The following is a 17741-nucleotide window of genomic DNA, read 5'->3' on the forward strand; positions in this document are numbered from 1 at the left end:
TCTTCTTTTCTAATGCAGAGGGTTTTTTGCAGTTTCCTTTTGACAGTATGTTTTGACAGTATGTTTTCAAGTTTGTATCTGGTACTTCTGAAAATTTCATTTTTACTTAGATCACAAAGATTTTTACTTAGATCTTTCTTAGTCAAGAAATCAGAATGAACAGTAATCAGAATGACTGCCAAATCAACTTAGCACACTCTAAACTCACTTGGGAAGAGAGTTGTCATGTGTGAGCGTGGTGATTGTCTTGATTGTGTGAATTGTAGACTATTAACTGAAAGTAGACACTAGCAGCTCTTGGGTCAGAACCTCACCTATATGAAAAAGCAAATGCATAGAGCACAAGCGTGCGTGCATTAATTAGTTCATTCTTCCCTGCTCCTGGCTGTGGACATGACATTCCCTGTTGCTTCAGGCTCCTACTGCCTTGACTTATCAGTACTGATGGGCGGTAACCTGGACTTGCTATCTAAACGAACCCCTTCCCTTCAGGCTGTTTTTGCTGGGGTGCTTAGGACAGCAGAGAAGGAGCTAGTGCAAAGGTCAAGACCAAGAGGACCAGCTTTTTATAACAGTCCTCAGCAGGACTCCCACAGTTGGGACGAGTTCTCACCTTCAGTCTTTCTGGTCCACTAAAAAGTTAAAACTGATGGGCTGCGGCAAAATTAGCCATCATACCTTGGGCTTAGTAAGAATTTCTCAGAAAGTTAGGAAGTGAGACCTCATCGGGCCTGAGACCAGCTCTACCCACACCCTGTGAGGATGGTAAGGTGTGCCACCAGCCCGAAGGAAATAAACACACTTGACTGGGAGTGCTTAGTGAGCCTTGGAGGTTAGCTCACAGAAGAGCGTGTCTGTATAGGAGAGCCGTGGGCTCCATTCCCAGCACTACTACAGAGTCAGAGGGGAGGCCTTTGGGCTCCCGTCCCTTTCATGTTTCTGCTCCATGGCACTATTTCCCTTGAGTTCTCTGGGAAAGAAAGGATTGTTAACTCTGGGAGGTTGTGTGTCTGTAGACCTCTATACTTCTGTCACACCCGTGGTCTCTCCTGGAACTGAGCTACCTCGGGGTTTCATGTCCACCCCCACCACTGTCTTCCAGTTTGGGGTAATTGCATTCCTTGCCTCCATTATTTACATATTGAAGAACCCTTAGTTCTCTATATTTAAGCCCCTCCTCTTCTCTTCCCCTCTCGAATTGTCTTTCTTTATCTCTCACATACTTTCATGACATGTCTGTGTTACAAGTACACAATGGTCTTATCTGCACAACTATACAACAGGAATAAATACAAACAGAAACTGACTTCTTGAAGCAGTGGTGGGCAATTTTCTCAATATTATAACCCAAATCTTCAAAAGAATTTTATTTTACTTCTACACTCATGTCTCCAGACATCTCTGCATGAGCATCGTCTCGTATCTATTCTTTGTCTTAATTAGTGACTGTGCTGGAGCTTCTGATCACTAATATGAAAGTGCAGGGCAGTGTGGAAAAGTGAACATAAGTGCGAGGAGACATTGGAGCTTACATTTTGTTCTCAATCTTTGTTAAATGCAACGTGAAAATCCTTTACCTTCCAATTCATGCATAGTATTCTGCATTCCTCTCCTGAAGCCCATTTACTATCATAGTATTTTAATATTATCTTGACTTTTCTTAACCCTTTTGGATGAGTGACTGCACTTGCCTTTTTCAACTTAGGGAAAAACATAAAGGTTAGAGAACAGAACTGTAATGTATTGAGTGAGTCATTGCATTGCGGGACCATTTACTCCCAGAATGTCCCAAGCAAGTCCAGAAGCATAAACTCACAGGTGTGAGTCAAGGCTGAGGTGCTGAAGTGGGCATTGTTCAGAGATGCTCTGAACACACAGCCAAGTGCTGTGAAGTTACAGTTTGGGCCCGGGCACCTTGGGGAAATGTTAGGAATCTTTGTAGAGAGTTTTGCTCACATATTTACCCGCGCTACTAAGGGCATTCGGTGCGAGGTTCTGCATCTCTGCTTCGGGCTCCTGCGTCTCCCTTGGTTTCACTCTGCTTCATATTCTGTGCTCTTTACACTGCTGAGTTTGGCAGTATTGTCCTCTCCCAGTACAAGAAGCTGCTGTGCCTAACAGAACTGAAAGAGGCAGTAGGTAAGATCGCCTTTAAACACGCATTTTAAAAATTAACAGTTTCAGTCGCTCACTGTCTGCCTTTGAGAGGGCCCCACATGGTAGTGCAGGCTGGCCTCAAACTCACAATGTTCCCTGTACCTGGGCATCTTTAATCTTGGGACTTGAGGCATGGAGCACCACCCAGGCTTCAGTCATTTCTCTAAGGAGATTGTGCTCTGTTCTGTGAGCTGTCCTGTGTCCGTGCCTCTCGAGGTGCTGGCCTGTGGGTTTCTTACCTTCCCTCAGTGCTTCAGGCATCCCTGTCCTGCTTACTGACAGCAGCGGTGCTCATCATAATGTGTCATCCTGTCATATCCCAGTGGCCACTAATAAAATGACAACAGGTCGCATTAGTACCTACTGTAAATTAAATTATAGATTCACTGATCGTCAATATCGTTGATGGTGTTCCTCTAATGTGCCTGTCAGTTCGTTGCTTCCTATTGTTTCTCAGAGCGCCCTACCACACCACAGATGTGTCCCAGCAGTGGGTGGGTGAGGAAGTGCTCCTCACAGCATCCCCCTCAGGTACTCATATGACCGGTCTCCCGGGGATTCTGCCCTCCCATGGTTGTAGCTCGCCGTGCTCCAGTGTCCCTCCACTGTGCTTCTCGCTCCTTGATTCTTCTCATTCACAGTGACATAGGACCTGGGTTTTCCTTTGCAACAGAGGGGTTACTTTGTCCTAGAGACAGTCACACTTGTGCTGTGTGCTGCCCACTGCCCTCGAGCTAAGCTCCTGGGCACGGTGGTCTCAGGCTGAGCACTCTGCTCAGACTCCTGGTGTGCTCTCCTGCACTGGAGTTTTGTATTCTCTTCATTCTTGCATTGGCTTGGTGTTGTGTCTCTGTTTCCTGCCATGAGTCTTCACCTTAGTTGTATGGTATTCTTGTCTGATGTTTCATGAGGATCAGAGTTTTTGTGCCACTTGATTATTTTTACATAGCTCAAAAATCTTATAAGTAAAAACTCAAGAAAATGAAACTTTCAAAATAGTTGAATAAAAGCACATTTAAATGTTACTTTTAGAGCTTCTTATCACTTTCAGCTCTTAATAATTAGCAGACATGACATTTGTTGAGACATGTGTCTGTTGAAGTGAAAACAAAACTAAACCCTTGAGCATGGCACCCAAGGTTTTTATTTTGCTGTTTTGAGACAGGACCTATTCAAGTACTGGAATCTCTTTGGAACTTAGAGCCACCTTGTTTCAGCCTCTAAAGTTTCTGTGCTCAGCCTTTTTCAGAGTATCTAACTCTGGCCTTGGTACCTCCTTATCTGTGACCAGTGAGACAGAGCATGTTCACAACACTATATGAAGCAGTTTATTGCTTGTGAATGGACAGCAAGACTCAACAGAAGCAGCATTCATTTGAGCTGATCCCCCAAGCTCAGGAAAGATGTCTGAGACAAATGGAGTCCCTGCCATTCTACACTTGAGGCACAGCTGAGAGGGATCCTAAGAGGCAGTGACCCAAGGTTACATGCCTTAAGGACATGGTTCAGTGGGGGCAAAGTCTCAGAACATATCCTGTTTCCAGTCTTTCCTCATAAGGATGTTTCTGCTGCCAGTTCCTTCAGCAGTAATCTGCAAAGGGCAGGGACCTGTATCAGTGAAGGCCAGTGTAGATGCTCTCTGTGCTGCCATCTTATAGTCAGCATTTCTGTGACGGGCTTGCATCTTTAAAAACCACTTGTCATTTCCCACGCTATCCCTTATTTAAAGTTAGAGTTAAGTATGTCCCTAATTCTGTAAAAATTTCTGAGTAGAATCAGAGAAAACCTTCAGCCCCACTCCCCCAGATTGAAAGCCACTTTCACAGGCATGCGGGGTGCCTGAGACTCAGTCGTGTGTCATCCTGGGAAGATTGCTCTCTCTCCCAGAGCTTTACACTGATGTCTGGTGCCTTCTAACATGAGAAGCCATGTACCAGCTTGAGAGCTTGTGGCAACTCGGCTTGGTAATTCCCTTTATATCAAGATGTCTCCTTTCATTCCTGCAGACTTTTGTAGTGAGACGGGATTTTCCCCTCTTGCTCAGAAAGTTTGGGTTTTGGCATGTACTCATAACAAATCAACTAAAAATATATTTTTTTTTTTTTGCTGATCGTATTTAATCTGTTAATCTCCATAATATCTTTCTACTTTATTCCTAACAGTACATGTTCACTTAGTTCTCATTGTATGATTTGATAACCTTACATATTCTGTGCTCTGATTTCTTACACGATCTATTCATAGTAAAATGGAGAGGGTGTTTCTTTGCTATCCTCTTACCCAGTTAGTAGATTAAACTATAAGTGTATTAAAAATAGAAGACCGTAGATTTCATAGGAGAAACAGTAGACCCCGTAATACGCTCCCGTTTTCTATGCTCGCTCATGTCTGCCACCCCTCAAAGTAAGAAGAGCCTCCTGTCTGACCCAGCTCAACCGCACGCCTTCCACGAGACGACGCCTTGTCACCTTGTTGCCACAGATAGGACAGAATTACAGCTGCTCTTTATTTGATCTTGTGAAGCTCCAAAGATGCTCGAGGATGCCGTGTGCTCACTCCTCCCCATGCTGTTTGTCCTTTGGAAAGGAAACCTAATTTGCAACAGATACAAAACTATTTGTCATTTTGCAGCTTTGCCAAAAATAAATGAAAGTATTGACGACTACAGCTCTAAGCAGCTGTTAATAAATGGGAGGAGGGCCGCTGGTGAGAGACTATGTGAGGATGTGGAACTGTGTGTGAGGGGTGTGCGTGCATGTGTAATGTTGCCTTTCATAGAAACATCCACAAACATTCCATATATCAGCAAAACCAACTGCCACTCTCCCTATGTCCAAAGGGACACAGCCATCCTCTTAGAATATTAGCATTTTAAACAGACCTATCCTCGTCACACTGGAGTTGTCACTATTTAATGCTATATATTTAAAACAAGTTACGCTAGTTAGCTAGTTGACATTTTATATGTCCAGAGAGTGACTTGGGACCACCTTTAAACACTGACTTTAAAATGTTATCGTCCTCTGTAACCTTTCTTCCCAAATTGAAAACTAGGGGAAGACTATATTTGTTGTAAACAGATTTGCTCAGCTCGTCTGAGAAGAACCCTCTCAAAGTGATTTCCATTCATTCTTATGTGTGCATGACCAAACTCATAGAAAATAGTCACATGTTCACTTTAATTAGAATGTATGCATTCCATATTTGTTTAATTGGAATACATTTAATTATATATGTGTCCTAATTAAAAAGAGCATTTGAATAACTTCAAGGGCTAGAGATAGTTAGAGCAGAGTAATTGGGAGCTTCCCACATACGCGACATAAAATGGCTTTTAAGGGGTTTAATTTTCCCATTCTACACTCTACGACCAAATTACTGTATTTTATAAAACCACACTGTGCGCAAATTGCCAGTGCTCATGGTGCCTGTCCTTTGCATCCTGAAATTCTAACCTTCCTTGCCAAGATTTTAAATGAATGACTGGAGAGGGTTATTTTAAGTTATGATTATACCAAATAAATTAGCCAATTTGAATGTTGAACTGTTGTGTTTTGGTTGGATCTGAGGGACCCATAGAGAATGAGCAAGCTTACCAACTGGAACTATGTTTTGTGTCCTTGTGTAGTAAATAAAACTCTGAAAATCCACTCAGTGTAGCTCTCAGTGTAGCTCTAACCACGTAGTAACCTCTTTCTCTCACAGATGAACTAGATGGTTTCAGATGCCTAGACATGTGCACGGGCTCTGTCCCCAGGGATGCCTTTTGGATGTGGCTGTGGTCACTAATGATGGAAAATGGTTAGCATGTGTGAGCTGTTCCTGCGACCCTTAACTGAAAGAAATTTATGGTGTGAAGCCCGTCTCCTTAAGGACAGGTGTCTGTTTCACAGTTGGCACTCTCCAAATTGGCCCAGTGATTAAGTGGCCACCGACACAGATCTAACCTTTAGCTCCCAGAGATGGGTCCCTTAGGAAATGATTAAGGTGCACCTGCAGAGTCGCATCACAAGGCTGTGTCACTCCTGCAGCCCCAGTTGTCACTTCATTACAGAGCATTTGGGGATGCTGATGCAGTGTGTTGCTATGCCAAAATACTTCCCCAGACAAGCACCAGCCCTAAGTCTTTAATGGAGAGTGGCTGGGGATATGGCTACTTGATAGTTTGGATCTTTCCCACTCCAGAATAAGCCAACATGAAGGCTTGTGTCAGTTAACTGGAGAGGTTGAGCCTGTGGACAAGTTCATTTCAATATGCCCACCTATTACATTCATCTGCCACCTGGAAAATGCCGCAGTTTGCAGTGCTGTCACATGTGTGGAATCTAAATCAGACAAACTGGATCACAATAGTATAGGAATTATCCAGCAGTACAAATTTTAATGCCCATGTATCTGTAATTAAAATATTTTACTTAATAATATATAAAAATTTAAATATTAAGCACTTAATTATATTACTTTAACCATTTTTCAACTATTAAATAAATACAAAATAAATGTAGAAGTAATATGAAACTTGTTTACATAGTTGTTGGTTTGCTTTTTAATCAAAGTTTTTTATATCCAGTACTTTCTTTTCTTACTCTTCCCTTTTCTCTCTGGGAATAAACACTTTTGTCATTCCACGTTGATTTCGTTTGTGTACCAGGTTACAGATGGGAGTTTACCTTTCTTTATTTCATATATTAATGCTCAATTCCAACTCATGCCCAATTATATTACACTAAATTAACATAATTCAGCAGATGTTGATATTTAAATGTTTTCTGGTATTCCGATCTTGGCCAGCTGTATCAGAGCTTGGGGAAAAGGCAAACATTTAGAGGAAGATGCTGAGCATATGCTAAAGTACTAATTAGAAGGAAGGAACGAAGTGATCCATTCTCCTTCCTAAGGACACAAACCTCAGATCAAGGTTTTCATGGGTTTTAACAGCAGGTTGTAGTATAGGCTCCTAGACTAGAGGGCACAGGCAAGCCCCATGGATAGCTCAGCTGAATTTCAAATTCAGTCCTTAAAAATTATGAACGATTTGTTTCACTGAGCCTGACTCCATATTTGCAAACTTGTAAACGTAAGGACCAGAAGATAAAGTGGGGATTGAGGGGGAAGTGGGGATTTCAGTGTGTTGTTATGAAAAATGTTTATATGGAGGAATGCTAAGGAAAGCCAAAGCTCTGCCAGTCAGCTAGCTCCGGCGGCTCTAACCCTAACCCTCCGGCTCTCTTAGGTAAGTGTCAGTGTGTGTGAGGGCTAATGAATCAAACAGGAAGTGCACCTGGGAAGTACACGTGCCCGGCACTCGAGAGCGTGTTCAACAGCTTTTGCCATCAGAAACATGTTAGTCAAAACTTCTGTGGAATTCATTCCCTCGTCCTCCAATCAGAATGGCTGTCAGGAAAAAGACAGGTGGTAAGCAGCAAATGCTGGCAAGGAGGAGATGCTAGTACATCATCGCACGTACCTTAACAGTCACAGTAATTCATTAGCAAGTGTGTGTGCACATGCTCACCTCATGTGTCTTCTCACCAACTGCAAATCCTGTCTGCTAGACATAGACACCTTGAATATGCCAGCTTACTTCAAAAACATGGGCTTTCTTTGTATCAGCATATGCTTGATTTATAAAACCCTGGGTTTTCTTGGGGCATTTCCATACATGTGTTTCACAAACGTTATATTCACCCCAGTACCTTTTGCTACTCTAACCCTTAAGCCTCTTGCGGGCTGCCCTACTCCCTCCAAATGATCCTGCTCCTACGTTCCTGTCTTTTTAAATATGGCTGTTCACGCTCTGAGTGCTAGCACTCGGGGGGGGGGGGCTAGGTCTATTGCCCTGCATTTCTGTCATTTCTACTCTTCATTACCACCCCATTGTACTCACTCCTCCTCTGGATAGAGAGACTGCTGCTGCCATTGTCTGGCTTTGTGGATGACACTGCACGTGTGTGTGTGTGTGTGTGTGTGTGTGTGTGTGTGTGTGTGTGTGTATGTGTGTGTGTGTGTGTGTGTGTGTGTGTGTGTGCATACATATATACACATCTTGTGGAGTATGGTGACTTGGATTCCTTTATGTGTGTGCTCCGGAGTAGTACCATCTATGTGTAGGCTTTTGAGGAATTTATGCTGATTTCTTATTTCCGTCCAAGTTTGCTGCCATGTGTTTCTTCCTAACAGCCATTCTGATTGGAGCAAGCTGGGGCTCAGTGAAGATCCTGTTTATGTGTTTCTGATAGCTGCAGATGTTGAACGCATCCTCCATGAGTTGGCCACTTGCCTGATGTTTAGGCCATCCGTCCATTTACTGATCAAACTATTTGTCAGCTTCTGACAAAGTCAGAGTAACACCATCATGTGGACTTTAACAGTAAAGTAATTCATTAGCACGTGTGAATATACATCCCCGTCACACATTTCTCCGCTGATTTTATTCTTTAATGCCTTAAATTTCCTTACACTTAACGAATTCTCCTTCCATACATATCCTGTTTTCTTAAATTTGTTGCTGTTGTTGTTGAAAACATCAGATTGGACCCAAACTGACAAGGTTTTGGAAAGAGCTCAGTTATTTTTGTTTCCTGCCTTTTGGCATGAACTTGGTAAGTAAAATCTGAATACACAAAACAGAAGGAATCAAGATGATGATCATGTGACTAGCCACGACTCCAGGAAGAGCCTCCATTAGGCGAGATCCTCTGTCCTCTTTGCCCTTGTAACTGGCATTTAGATCTAGTAAGCCAATCTCCAGGTTCCTCTTTTGTGGCATTCTGTTTGACAAAGGGACATGTGTATTGTCATTTATTAAGCTCTTTGTGCTTCTCACTGGAATGGTGACAGTTCTAGTTTGGTTTGGTTTGCCCATCTGGGATTACTTCTTTGTGGTGTAGATGATGTAGAGAAGGCCTGATGAAGGCTTGGTTCTGGCCCTTCCTCTCAGTTTGCAGAGCAGAATTTGTTGTTTTAGACAGCGGTGTGTCTCTGCCCATCAGGTGTTACCCGAATGGTTGCTGAGCCGGCCCACTTGAGGCAGCGACCATTGACTCCAATGTTCCTTTACCACAAGCTTTGTGGTTTCCATGTGGAAACCATTTAGATTGCCATTGTTTGTGTGGTGGTGGGGGTGGAGCATGAAAGGTCGTTGGCAGTTAACCTGACTACTTCGCAAAACCTTACATCTTGTTTTTATGGAAACCTGCTTAGTCTTCTGCATTAACATCTTAAAGACCATCAAAATTTCTATGTGTACCCTAAAACATGAAAACATAAAATTACAACTCTGTGGATAACTGATCATCTAACATGTAATATCTGAGATTTAAAAATAAGACAGCTATGTATGTCTGCCAGAAGTAGTATATGCAGGAGAAAAGAGAAAAAAGATTTGTATTTGAAGCCGGGCGTGGTGGCGCACGCCTTTAATCACAGCACTCAGGAGGCAGAGACAGGCGGATTTCTGAGTTCAAGGCCAGCCTGTTCTACAAAGTGAGTTCCAGGACAGCCAGGGCTATACAGAGAAACCCTGTCTCAAAAAACCAAAAAAAAAAAAAAAAAAAAAAAAAAAAAAGATTTGTATTTGAAAATAGTTCTTGTAGCATGGTGTTTTTCTTCATGAGCATTGAAAATAAAGCTTTTGAATACAGTGAGTAACAGGCCTGGATTAGAGAAGTTATAAGGGAAATTGATTCAAATATTTCAGGGTTAAAACAAGTCCTAGGAGTAAACTGGTGCTCTAGCTGGAGGGCATTGAGTGTGAAGACTGAAAGCCCTCTGTCCACAGCCCTACACTCAGGTGCAGGATCATTCAGAAGAGGCAACACCGTAGCATTAGGGTGAAGGTATGTATTTTAACAATGCTGACCTGAACACAGCATTATACCCCACAGCCTAAGACACTCACCAAACTGTAAGGAAGGACTTAGTGAAGTTAGAATCAATAAAAGTATAGATGGTTTATAAGAGAAAACTCTTGTAAGCTGTGGGCATGCCTAGTTAAATTTCATTCAATTACTATTTTATGAGCTTATGATAATATCAGGGATGCACTTGCTGAGGGAAATATTCTTCAGTAAATCAGATGTGGTCCCCATTGCCTTCGTGGCATATAGTCTGTGCAGAACTTGATAACTGTAGCTTAAACTAGAAGCCCCCCCCCCTTTTGATATATAAAAAATGAGCAATTTCTGCAGCAGGAACCCAAAAGGCCATGTAAGAGAGGTGGCGCGTCAGTCGATTCTAGTAGAGTCTCTCTAGTAAGCAATTTAGTTACGATTCAGTTAAGTTTGTTCTCCCAAGGTAGTAGGGCAGACTCAATAGCAGAGATCTGGTTACGTTTTCACAAGTTCCCCACATTCTGTCTGCTATTCAAACAGTGTGTCAGTATGAAGATAAAAGGCTGCCCTGTTTCCCTTTGCTTTTTTACTTACTGGGAAAGTCCACTTCTGACAGCAGCATGACTGTCATTCCTCTGTGTGGCCACAGTCACTGGACAGGGCATAAAACCAAAGCAGTGCTCAGTCTGAAGCCAGGGTATCACAGCCCAATCATGCAAGGAAATTACAGAGGAGGCTCCAGAGAATGTGGCCTGACCCGCTCTGCATTTTGGTTAGCATCTAATAAAGGTTGAAGATTTGTCAGTTATTGAATGCATTCCAATGAATTTCAATCATAGTTGGAGAAACACTTCTTTGGGATTCCTGTTTCATTGCAGTGTTGAGGGTACACCCTCCCAGAGGTTTGATTTCACCCACAGCAGATTGCTAGGTTCCAAAAGTTAGACATGGCTGTCAGCCTGGAGTTGTTTTCCATGGTCAACTGACAGATCCTTCTGATCTGAAAACAACTGGAGGCTGCCGTCTCTGCTAAGTGTAATGGCAGACGTGCCACACTGATGTAGATATAGAGGGAACGAATCCGAAGGGATATGGGCTCAGAACACTTGAGAGAAGAAAATGGCCCTCATGTCCCCAAGTGAACTGTGAGCGAAAAAGAACCATCTCTCCAAGGAAAGGCAATTTGGAGAGTAAATAGACTGTTTCTGCACTAAAGTTAACACGAACACAGAGCCTAGGTAAGCAACTAGAGAGGTTCAATAGGAACCAGACAGGTATAGAGCACATACTTCCATGGTAGTCCCTGTAGGTGAAAGTAGCTCTTCCCTCCAGATGTGTATTCATCACCTCAAGCCCTCCAGTGAATGCTGCCCTGCTACAGTAGCCACTCCCAGAGTTGCACAGCATAACGATGCGACAGTAGTAAGAATGCTCTTCCAGACTGTGGATGCTACACACGAGGCATGACACCATGCAGATAGATACCTCTGGTTGTCACAGGTGTCCGTCACCAAGCCAGGCTTTTCATGATGTACAGAATACACCATAGCAGAAAGCATGACATGCCTATGGTATGGAATCTTGACCAAGAGAAAACCATGGTAGTGAACTCACCTGAGAATGCCAGTAGATTTCATGCCCAAGGACTTGGAAGCTTTTAAGTCTGAGATACAAATGGGTGTTTTGTTCTAATGTGCTATTATATAGGTAAAGAATGCAGAACCCAATGCTAAAGAAGAAACAGACTTTCTGTTTACCAAGAGACAGCAACTACAGCAATATAATTGTTATTTTTAAATGGCCTGTTTCTGAAGGGGCTAAGATGCGGGAAGAGTCTCAGTGAGGCGATAGCGCAAGGGCAGCTACTTCAAGGCACCGACCTAAAACATGACTTTTTCAAGGAGGCTCGGTGTGGGATGAGACAGAAGGGAAACCGAGTGATAAAGTTGGAGAGAGAGAAGGCATCGGAGCCAAGACTGACAATTCCAAGTGGAGACCTGCTATCCGTGTCCTGGGAGAACTGACACAGAAGAGGCTCAGTAGATCAAGGGCTTGCACACCATGGTGAGGACAAGAACTTGGACTCCTCGACACCCACATATACCCCAGGTCTATAATCCTAGCTCTTGGGAGGTGGAGACAGGCGATCCCCAAAGCATGCTGCCTAGCCAGCCTGAATGGGCAGCTCAAGTGAGCCTGACATGGTGGAGAGCCTTTGAGGGGGACACAAACCTCGGAACTATATGTGCACATGCGTGTACGCACACACAGCCGTGCAAGTACACATTGGAAGGGGAAGGGGGTGGAGAGGACAAGGGGATGCTTTAAAAGAAAACACTGGGAAAAAGGGATTTGAGGCCTTGGCCTATTAAAATATTGCTTGAAAGTTCCTTACACTTGTGGTGCATGGGAGGCAGAGGAAGCAGGGCTGAGCCTTCCCGTCTGCTCAGTGTAATCTGGGGAGACCTGCTGACAGAGGGTAAGGGGGAGGGAGGGCTGTGCGAATCTAGAGAGGGATAGTCACACGGGGTTGTGGTTCGCCGCGCTGCCCATCCCTCTGCCACCCGGGCACTCCTGCAGTGACACCGCAGACCCGGCTCACTTGTGTGCAGCTGATGCCCTGTCCAGGCAGATATTGTCCCAGCTGACAGTGAGCGTTCTTGCCAAATGCTGGGGCCGTGGTCACATCTGCTTGTCTTCTCTCTGTAACTTGTCCTCGGCCTTGGGAGCACATCATATCCAGGGGGCAGCTCTGCAAGGCCTGATGCTCCGAAAAGCCTCTCTTTGTAAATGCATACATCGAGAGGACAAGTTCCTGTTGTCTTGCCTGTAGCATTATTGTGTTTGACGTGGTAGCCTGCCTCGGTGCTGTCAGCCGCTGTCAAAGCCACACTCTCCTCTCCAGCAAGGTGCTTTCTCCGTGGGGTTCGCCATCATAGTCCTGTTTTAGGTGTTGTTGTTGTTGTTGTTGTTGTTGATTACTTTTTCTTCCTTCCGATGATAAGATGTTCAGTTTTCTACACTGAAGCCCCCTGGGAGGCTGGCTGGCAGTAAACAATAGGGAAAGTCAGACACAGTTTATTTAAACAGAGAAAGGAAAGTGAAAGGCCCCCAGGACTCGGGTTTACTTGTGGTTAGTAGACTACCTTGTAGGAAGCCTCATCTCCAGTTGTTCTCAACAGAGAAATCCTAGCAGACTTGTCCCTTTGTCTGCTTAGATGACAGGAGAGTCTAGACTGCAGCACAGACTCATGCCTGGCTCCTGGTACTGACTTGAGGATGCTGAGCAGAACCTTGAGCCACCCTACATCTCCTCTCTTTCAGGCAGTCTGCAGCTGGCACAGATTCACTGCACTGGTCACTGGCAGTTTTTAGACAGGGCCTTACCAAAGGATGATATACTATTGTGTTGTCTTTAAAATGTCCCAGTGCCTTCCCCTCCTCCTCCAAAAGGAACTAGCTCTCAGCCTTGTGCTGTGCAAAGACAAACAGCTCAGGTAGACTAAAGACACGAGGCTGCCTTTGAGACATTCATTGATTTTAAATTAAAATCATAACTGCTGTGTTTTACATTAGCAGTAACACCTGAATAACAGACCAAGCTGTTTGTAGTTGCTCCACCACCCCTGTCTGAAATGAGATAGAAGAGGGACCAGCCTCAGATCAGCCTGTGTTCCTGCTGATCAGCAGCCCAGATCTCTCCACGTGCAGGGCACCCACTGTCCAATGGACTTCTTCCTTCTGGCTCAGATCTTAGGCTGCCAAGCACATTGCCTCTGACTAGTCTCTGTGTGCAGTTATCTCCCCCACTGTGTGCCTGGACTGGGTGGGCAGGATTGTTGAGTAGAGATGGCACTGTGCTCTCTATAAAGATTCATTGTTGAGTAGAGATGGCACTGTGCCCTCTATAAAGATTCTCAAGTTTTAGAAGAGGGTAGTATTCTTGAAGTCTGTCTCCCACAATCTTTAAAGTGGGCCTTGCTAATAAGTGTTGAATAGTGTGAAAAATGAAGTTTTAAAGACAAAATTAACACCTTTAAGTGCTTGGGCTATGAACAACTATTTCAAGAACAGTGTTGTGTAGAAGCCAGCAGTACTATAGTCAGGGCGGATGCTCGGGGTAAAGTGATGGCTGCATGTGGTTGAGGAACTGAGTTCCTGTTCCTAACACCAGGGAAGAATTCGAGCATGGTGTCTCAGGTCTAAGCCCAGCGTCTGAACAGGAAGGCAGATGCCCAGCAAGTAATGAGGAAAATGCTAAGGACACCAGACATTGACTGCTGCTTCCTCACACGTATGCACAGGCACGCGTGTGCACGCACGCGTGTGTACACACACACACACACTAACAATCTCCATGGCTTCCTTACAATGATTTAAATGTTTATATGATTTAAAAACCATGATCATAATCATTTATTTATCTTGAGATCGTGAAGCAATATTCCCCTCTCCAGTCCAATAAATGTGTTATAGTTTTGTGTGACAATAACCATTTGGGAGCAAAGCAAGGCAAAATTGTTTGTTAACTCACTAATTTTTAAATAGAAATTTAGTCTGTAAAAAATGGCTTAAGTTGGGAAAGAAAACTAATAGACCCTATTTCTTATTGGGCTACACTGCAGGCTTTGTGCTGTTCCTGCTGTATTATGGAACTCACTCATTGTAGCTGCACGCGTGTTTAGCATAATTTTTTCAACTGTATACCATTGGCTCAGCAAAGATTTTCATTACATTTAAACATGAATATATGTCTATAGTATAAATCTATACCACTGTCTTTATATCACTTTACATTTCTGAAATGTCGGGCTGCTTTCCATTTGGATTCTTTAAAACCTCATGTTGCCACCTCTGTGTAAGCGGAAACCAGCATGTCCTTTAAATGAACACTTTGCATTCTTTCTGCTCCGTGATCTTCAGTCCCTAGCCCAACCTTGCGTCCAGCATTACGGTCCTGGGAATGAGAGCAGAAACCTTCTATGGCTTGTAAAGTCCCAAGATTTTCTTTCTTTGCATTTGCGCTTTTAAGTCCTAATTGAGACACTCTTTATAAAACTTCTTTAATCTAGAAGACTAAAGTTAAACAGAATCAGGTAATTTTAATAGGCTAACTGGTTCCAAAATTAACAAGGCTCGCCTTGAGTTCTTGTGTATCATGTTCTATACATCTGTAACCTGAATCGTGTGAAGCTATTTAAGAGCAGCAACCAGGCATCTATGCATTCAACATGTTCTCTCCTGATGCGTAAATAATTAAACCGTTCTAATTGTATGAGTTATAAGACAGCATCACCATTTCCTTCCATCTATTTAAAATGTTTTCAAAGAATTCACTGCTGCATAATATCCTAAAAGAAATTGATCATACTTTTCCTGTAATAAATGTCACCCTGACAGTAAAGCATTAGCAACCAATTGATAACCTAGCAACAATATTGTGATCTCTTTAGATAATTAATCTTCGCTATTTTCCTGTCAGAAGCAACAGTGCTTGATTTTATGTTGAGCCAGAAAGATTGCCAGTTTTGAAAATTAAAAAGCATTCCTTTTATATTATTCATCCCAGTAACAATTTATGATGGTGCATTTAGCTGCTGAACGCTTGTCAACAAACGTAATTATGTTTCGATATAAACAAGATTGGTGGTTTTACTATGCAGCTCCATCTTTGGTGAGAATGTTTTGATTTAGGTTCAGATTATACAAGCTGTGTGTTTATGTGTCATTCCCCCTCCTTTGCTAATAGTTCTTGTTTCTTCTGATAATTACTTGTAGGCAAACAAGCATGCATTTAGGATCCTTGTGCACAGGAGATGTCAAAAGGAGAAGGAAAGCTGCCCCGTTGCCTGGACCCACTGCAGCAGGTAAAACAGAGCGGGTTGGAGTGGGGCACATAAATCACCACAGAGAAAACAGGCGATTCGGAATCACTCTCCTGCGCGAGAGGCGTAACTGTAAGGCAGATCATTTGCCTTTCTGTTAGGATGTACAGCCTGTTCATCCTGTGAACCTGGCAAGTAGCTAATCAATGAGACACTGAGTGGGCACCCACTCAGATGGGTGGGAAGCGCAAAGACACGTAAACCTCCACACTTGTGCCTTTGGCGGGCTTGAAGATATTTTCAGACTCTCGGGGGAAACCAGGCATAAACAGATGAGAGGACAGATACTCACTACATGAGCCTATGTGATTGATTATTTGGTCTGAGAGTGGATAGAGGAGAGTCACCGTGTGACTGCTAAAGCCTGCCTTCTCCATGGTAATGCCCTTAGCATCCTGCGCGGGTCCATATTCTGAGGATACATGAGGCTCTCATCCCTACCTTCCCACCTCCTGCCCACCATCTCTTCCTTTCTGAAATAACCTGCCTCCCCTTCCAGACAGAAGCTGGGATTTGGGTGCAATGTGTGGTGTTGGTACAGTTCTGTACTATACATGTGGGCTCAGCAGCCATGTTCTGATTAGAGTGTTCCACATAGAATTTGAGTGAACTTACAGGATATTATGAAAATATTTGTCATTTTTCATTGAGCGATATTGGCTGGGTATCTCTGGAAAAGGTCAGAGGCAAAGCTAAAGAGGCCATCTGTCCCAAAGGCTATCTAGTTATCAAAAGGATCATGTCCCAACGAAGAAAGAAGCACCGAGAAGGAGGGGGCAGTGTAAAGAGGCAGTAATAGGAGAGCAGGTCCCATCAAAATCCATTGTATGTAATTATAAGGATGTCACAGCAAAGCCCATTATTTTATGTAGTTAACATACACTAAAATAAAGTGGATGGAAAAAAGAGACCTCTCTTGTATATATTGACTTTAACCCAATTATGTATCTGAAACTTACAGAAGATACATCTAGCTGCTACAGTGGAGAAATGAGGACGGTTCATGAAACCCTTGTAAAATGTAATATCTGTCCATAGGAGACGCAGACACGGTTTAGGGCGATAGGTGTGGTAAGTTCTTCCGGTCTCCCCTAAGGCCAGGACAGGGTTCCTCAGCATCCCCACTCCAGTGAATGGTCCCCTGACCTCTGACCTCAGCAGGAAGCCACAGAAGGAAAAGTCCTAGAGGTATTGCTAATGACCCTGTGTGGCCACAGTGACAAAGCAGAAGTGCCCTGCCATATAGCACCTATGTTGCCTGGGAAGAGCAGTGTGTGTGGAAGGGTCATAGTTCTTACTTAGTATAGGCGATACTTCAGGTCTGTTGGGAGCCTTGTAAGATTTGAGATTTTCATTTTGCTACTAGATTTTAGCTTATGAAATCAAGTCCATAGTTATTTAATGTATGTTTTTGTTTTGGTTTGGTTTATGGGTTTTTTTAGTTACTCAGAATGCTATGTCTCTCATTTTAAGTGTATTTTTCAAACCTGTGTGCAGCAGTCCTTTCAAAGGGGGAACAGATGCAGGCAGCTGGGAACGTCCTTGATTTCAGCTAGCAGCATCCAGCATTCAGCCTGAGTGAAGGTGCTTCTCTAGATACAGTCAGAAAGGCCATGGCAGAAGTACACTTGGATTATGTGGTTAGGCTGGGTCATCACCTTGTCCATAAAAATGGCTGCTTTCAAATTCTAGAATAGAGTTAGTCAGAATACAGTCTGCTATATCTATACATTTCCTAGGCTGTACTGGCCTATAGAGTTCCTCTTGAAAGAATGGGGCTAAAGACAGGCTCAGTAGGTGACCGCACTTACTGTGGAGATCCGAGGACCTGCGTTCAGATACACTGCCGGGAGTTGCAGTCACTCCA

General features: G+C 43.5%; 1 protein-coding gene across 1 annotated transcript in view; it reads left to right on the top strand.

The window, feature by feature from the left end:
• Positions 1-17741, top strand: part of Gpatch2 (G-patch domain containing 2) — a 135746-nt gene that overhangs the window by 109836 nt on the left and 8169 nt on the right. Inside the window, exon 9 of the mRNA XM_021198659.2 lies at positions 15768-15856. Coding sequence (XP_021054318.1) covers positions 15768-15856 — 89 coding nt within the window. The remainder of the gene's footprint in view (positions 1-15767; positions 15857-17741) is intronic.

Source organism: Mus pahari, chromosome 5 (assembly GCF_900095145.1).
Source record: "Mus pahari chromosome 5, PAHARI_EIJ_v1.1, whole genome shotgun sequence".
NCBI classification, from domain to species: Eukaryota; Metazoa; Chordata; class Mammalia; order Rodentia; family Muridae; genus Mus; species Mus pahari.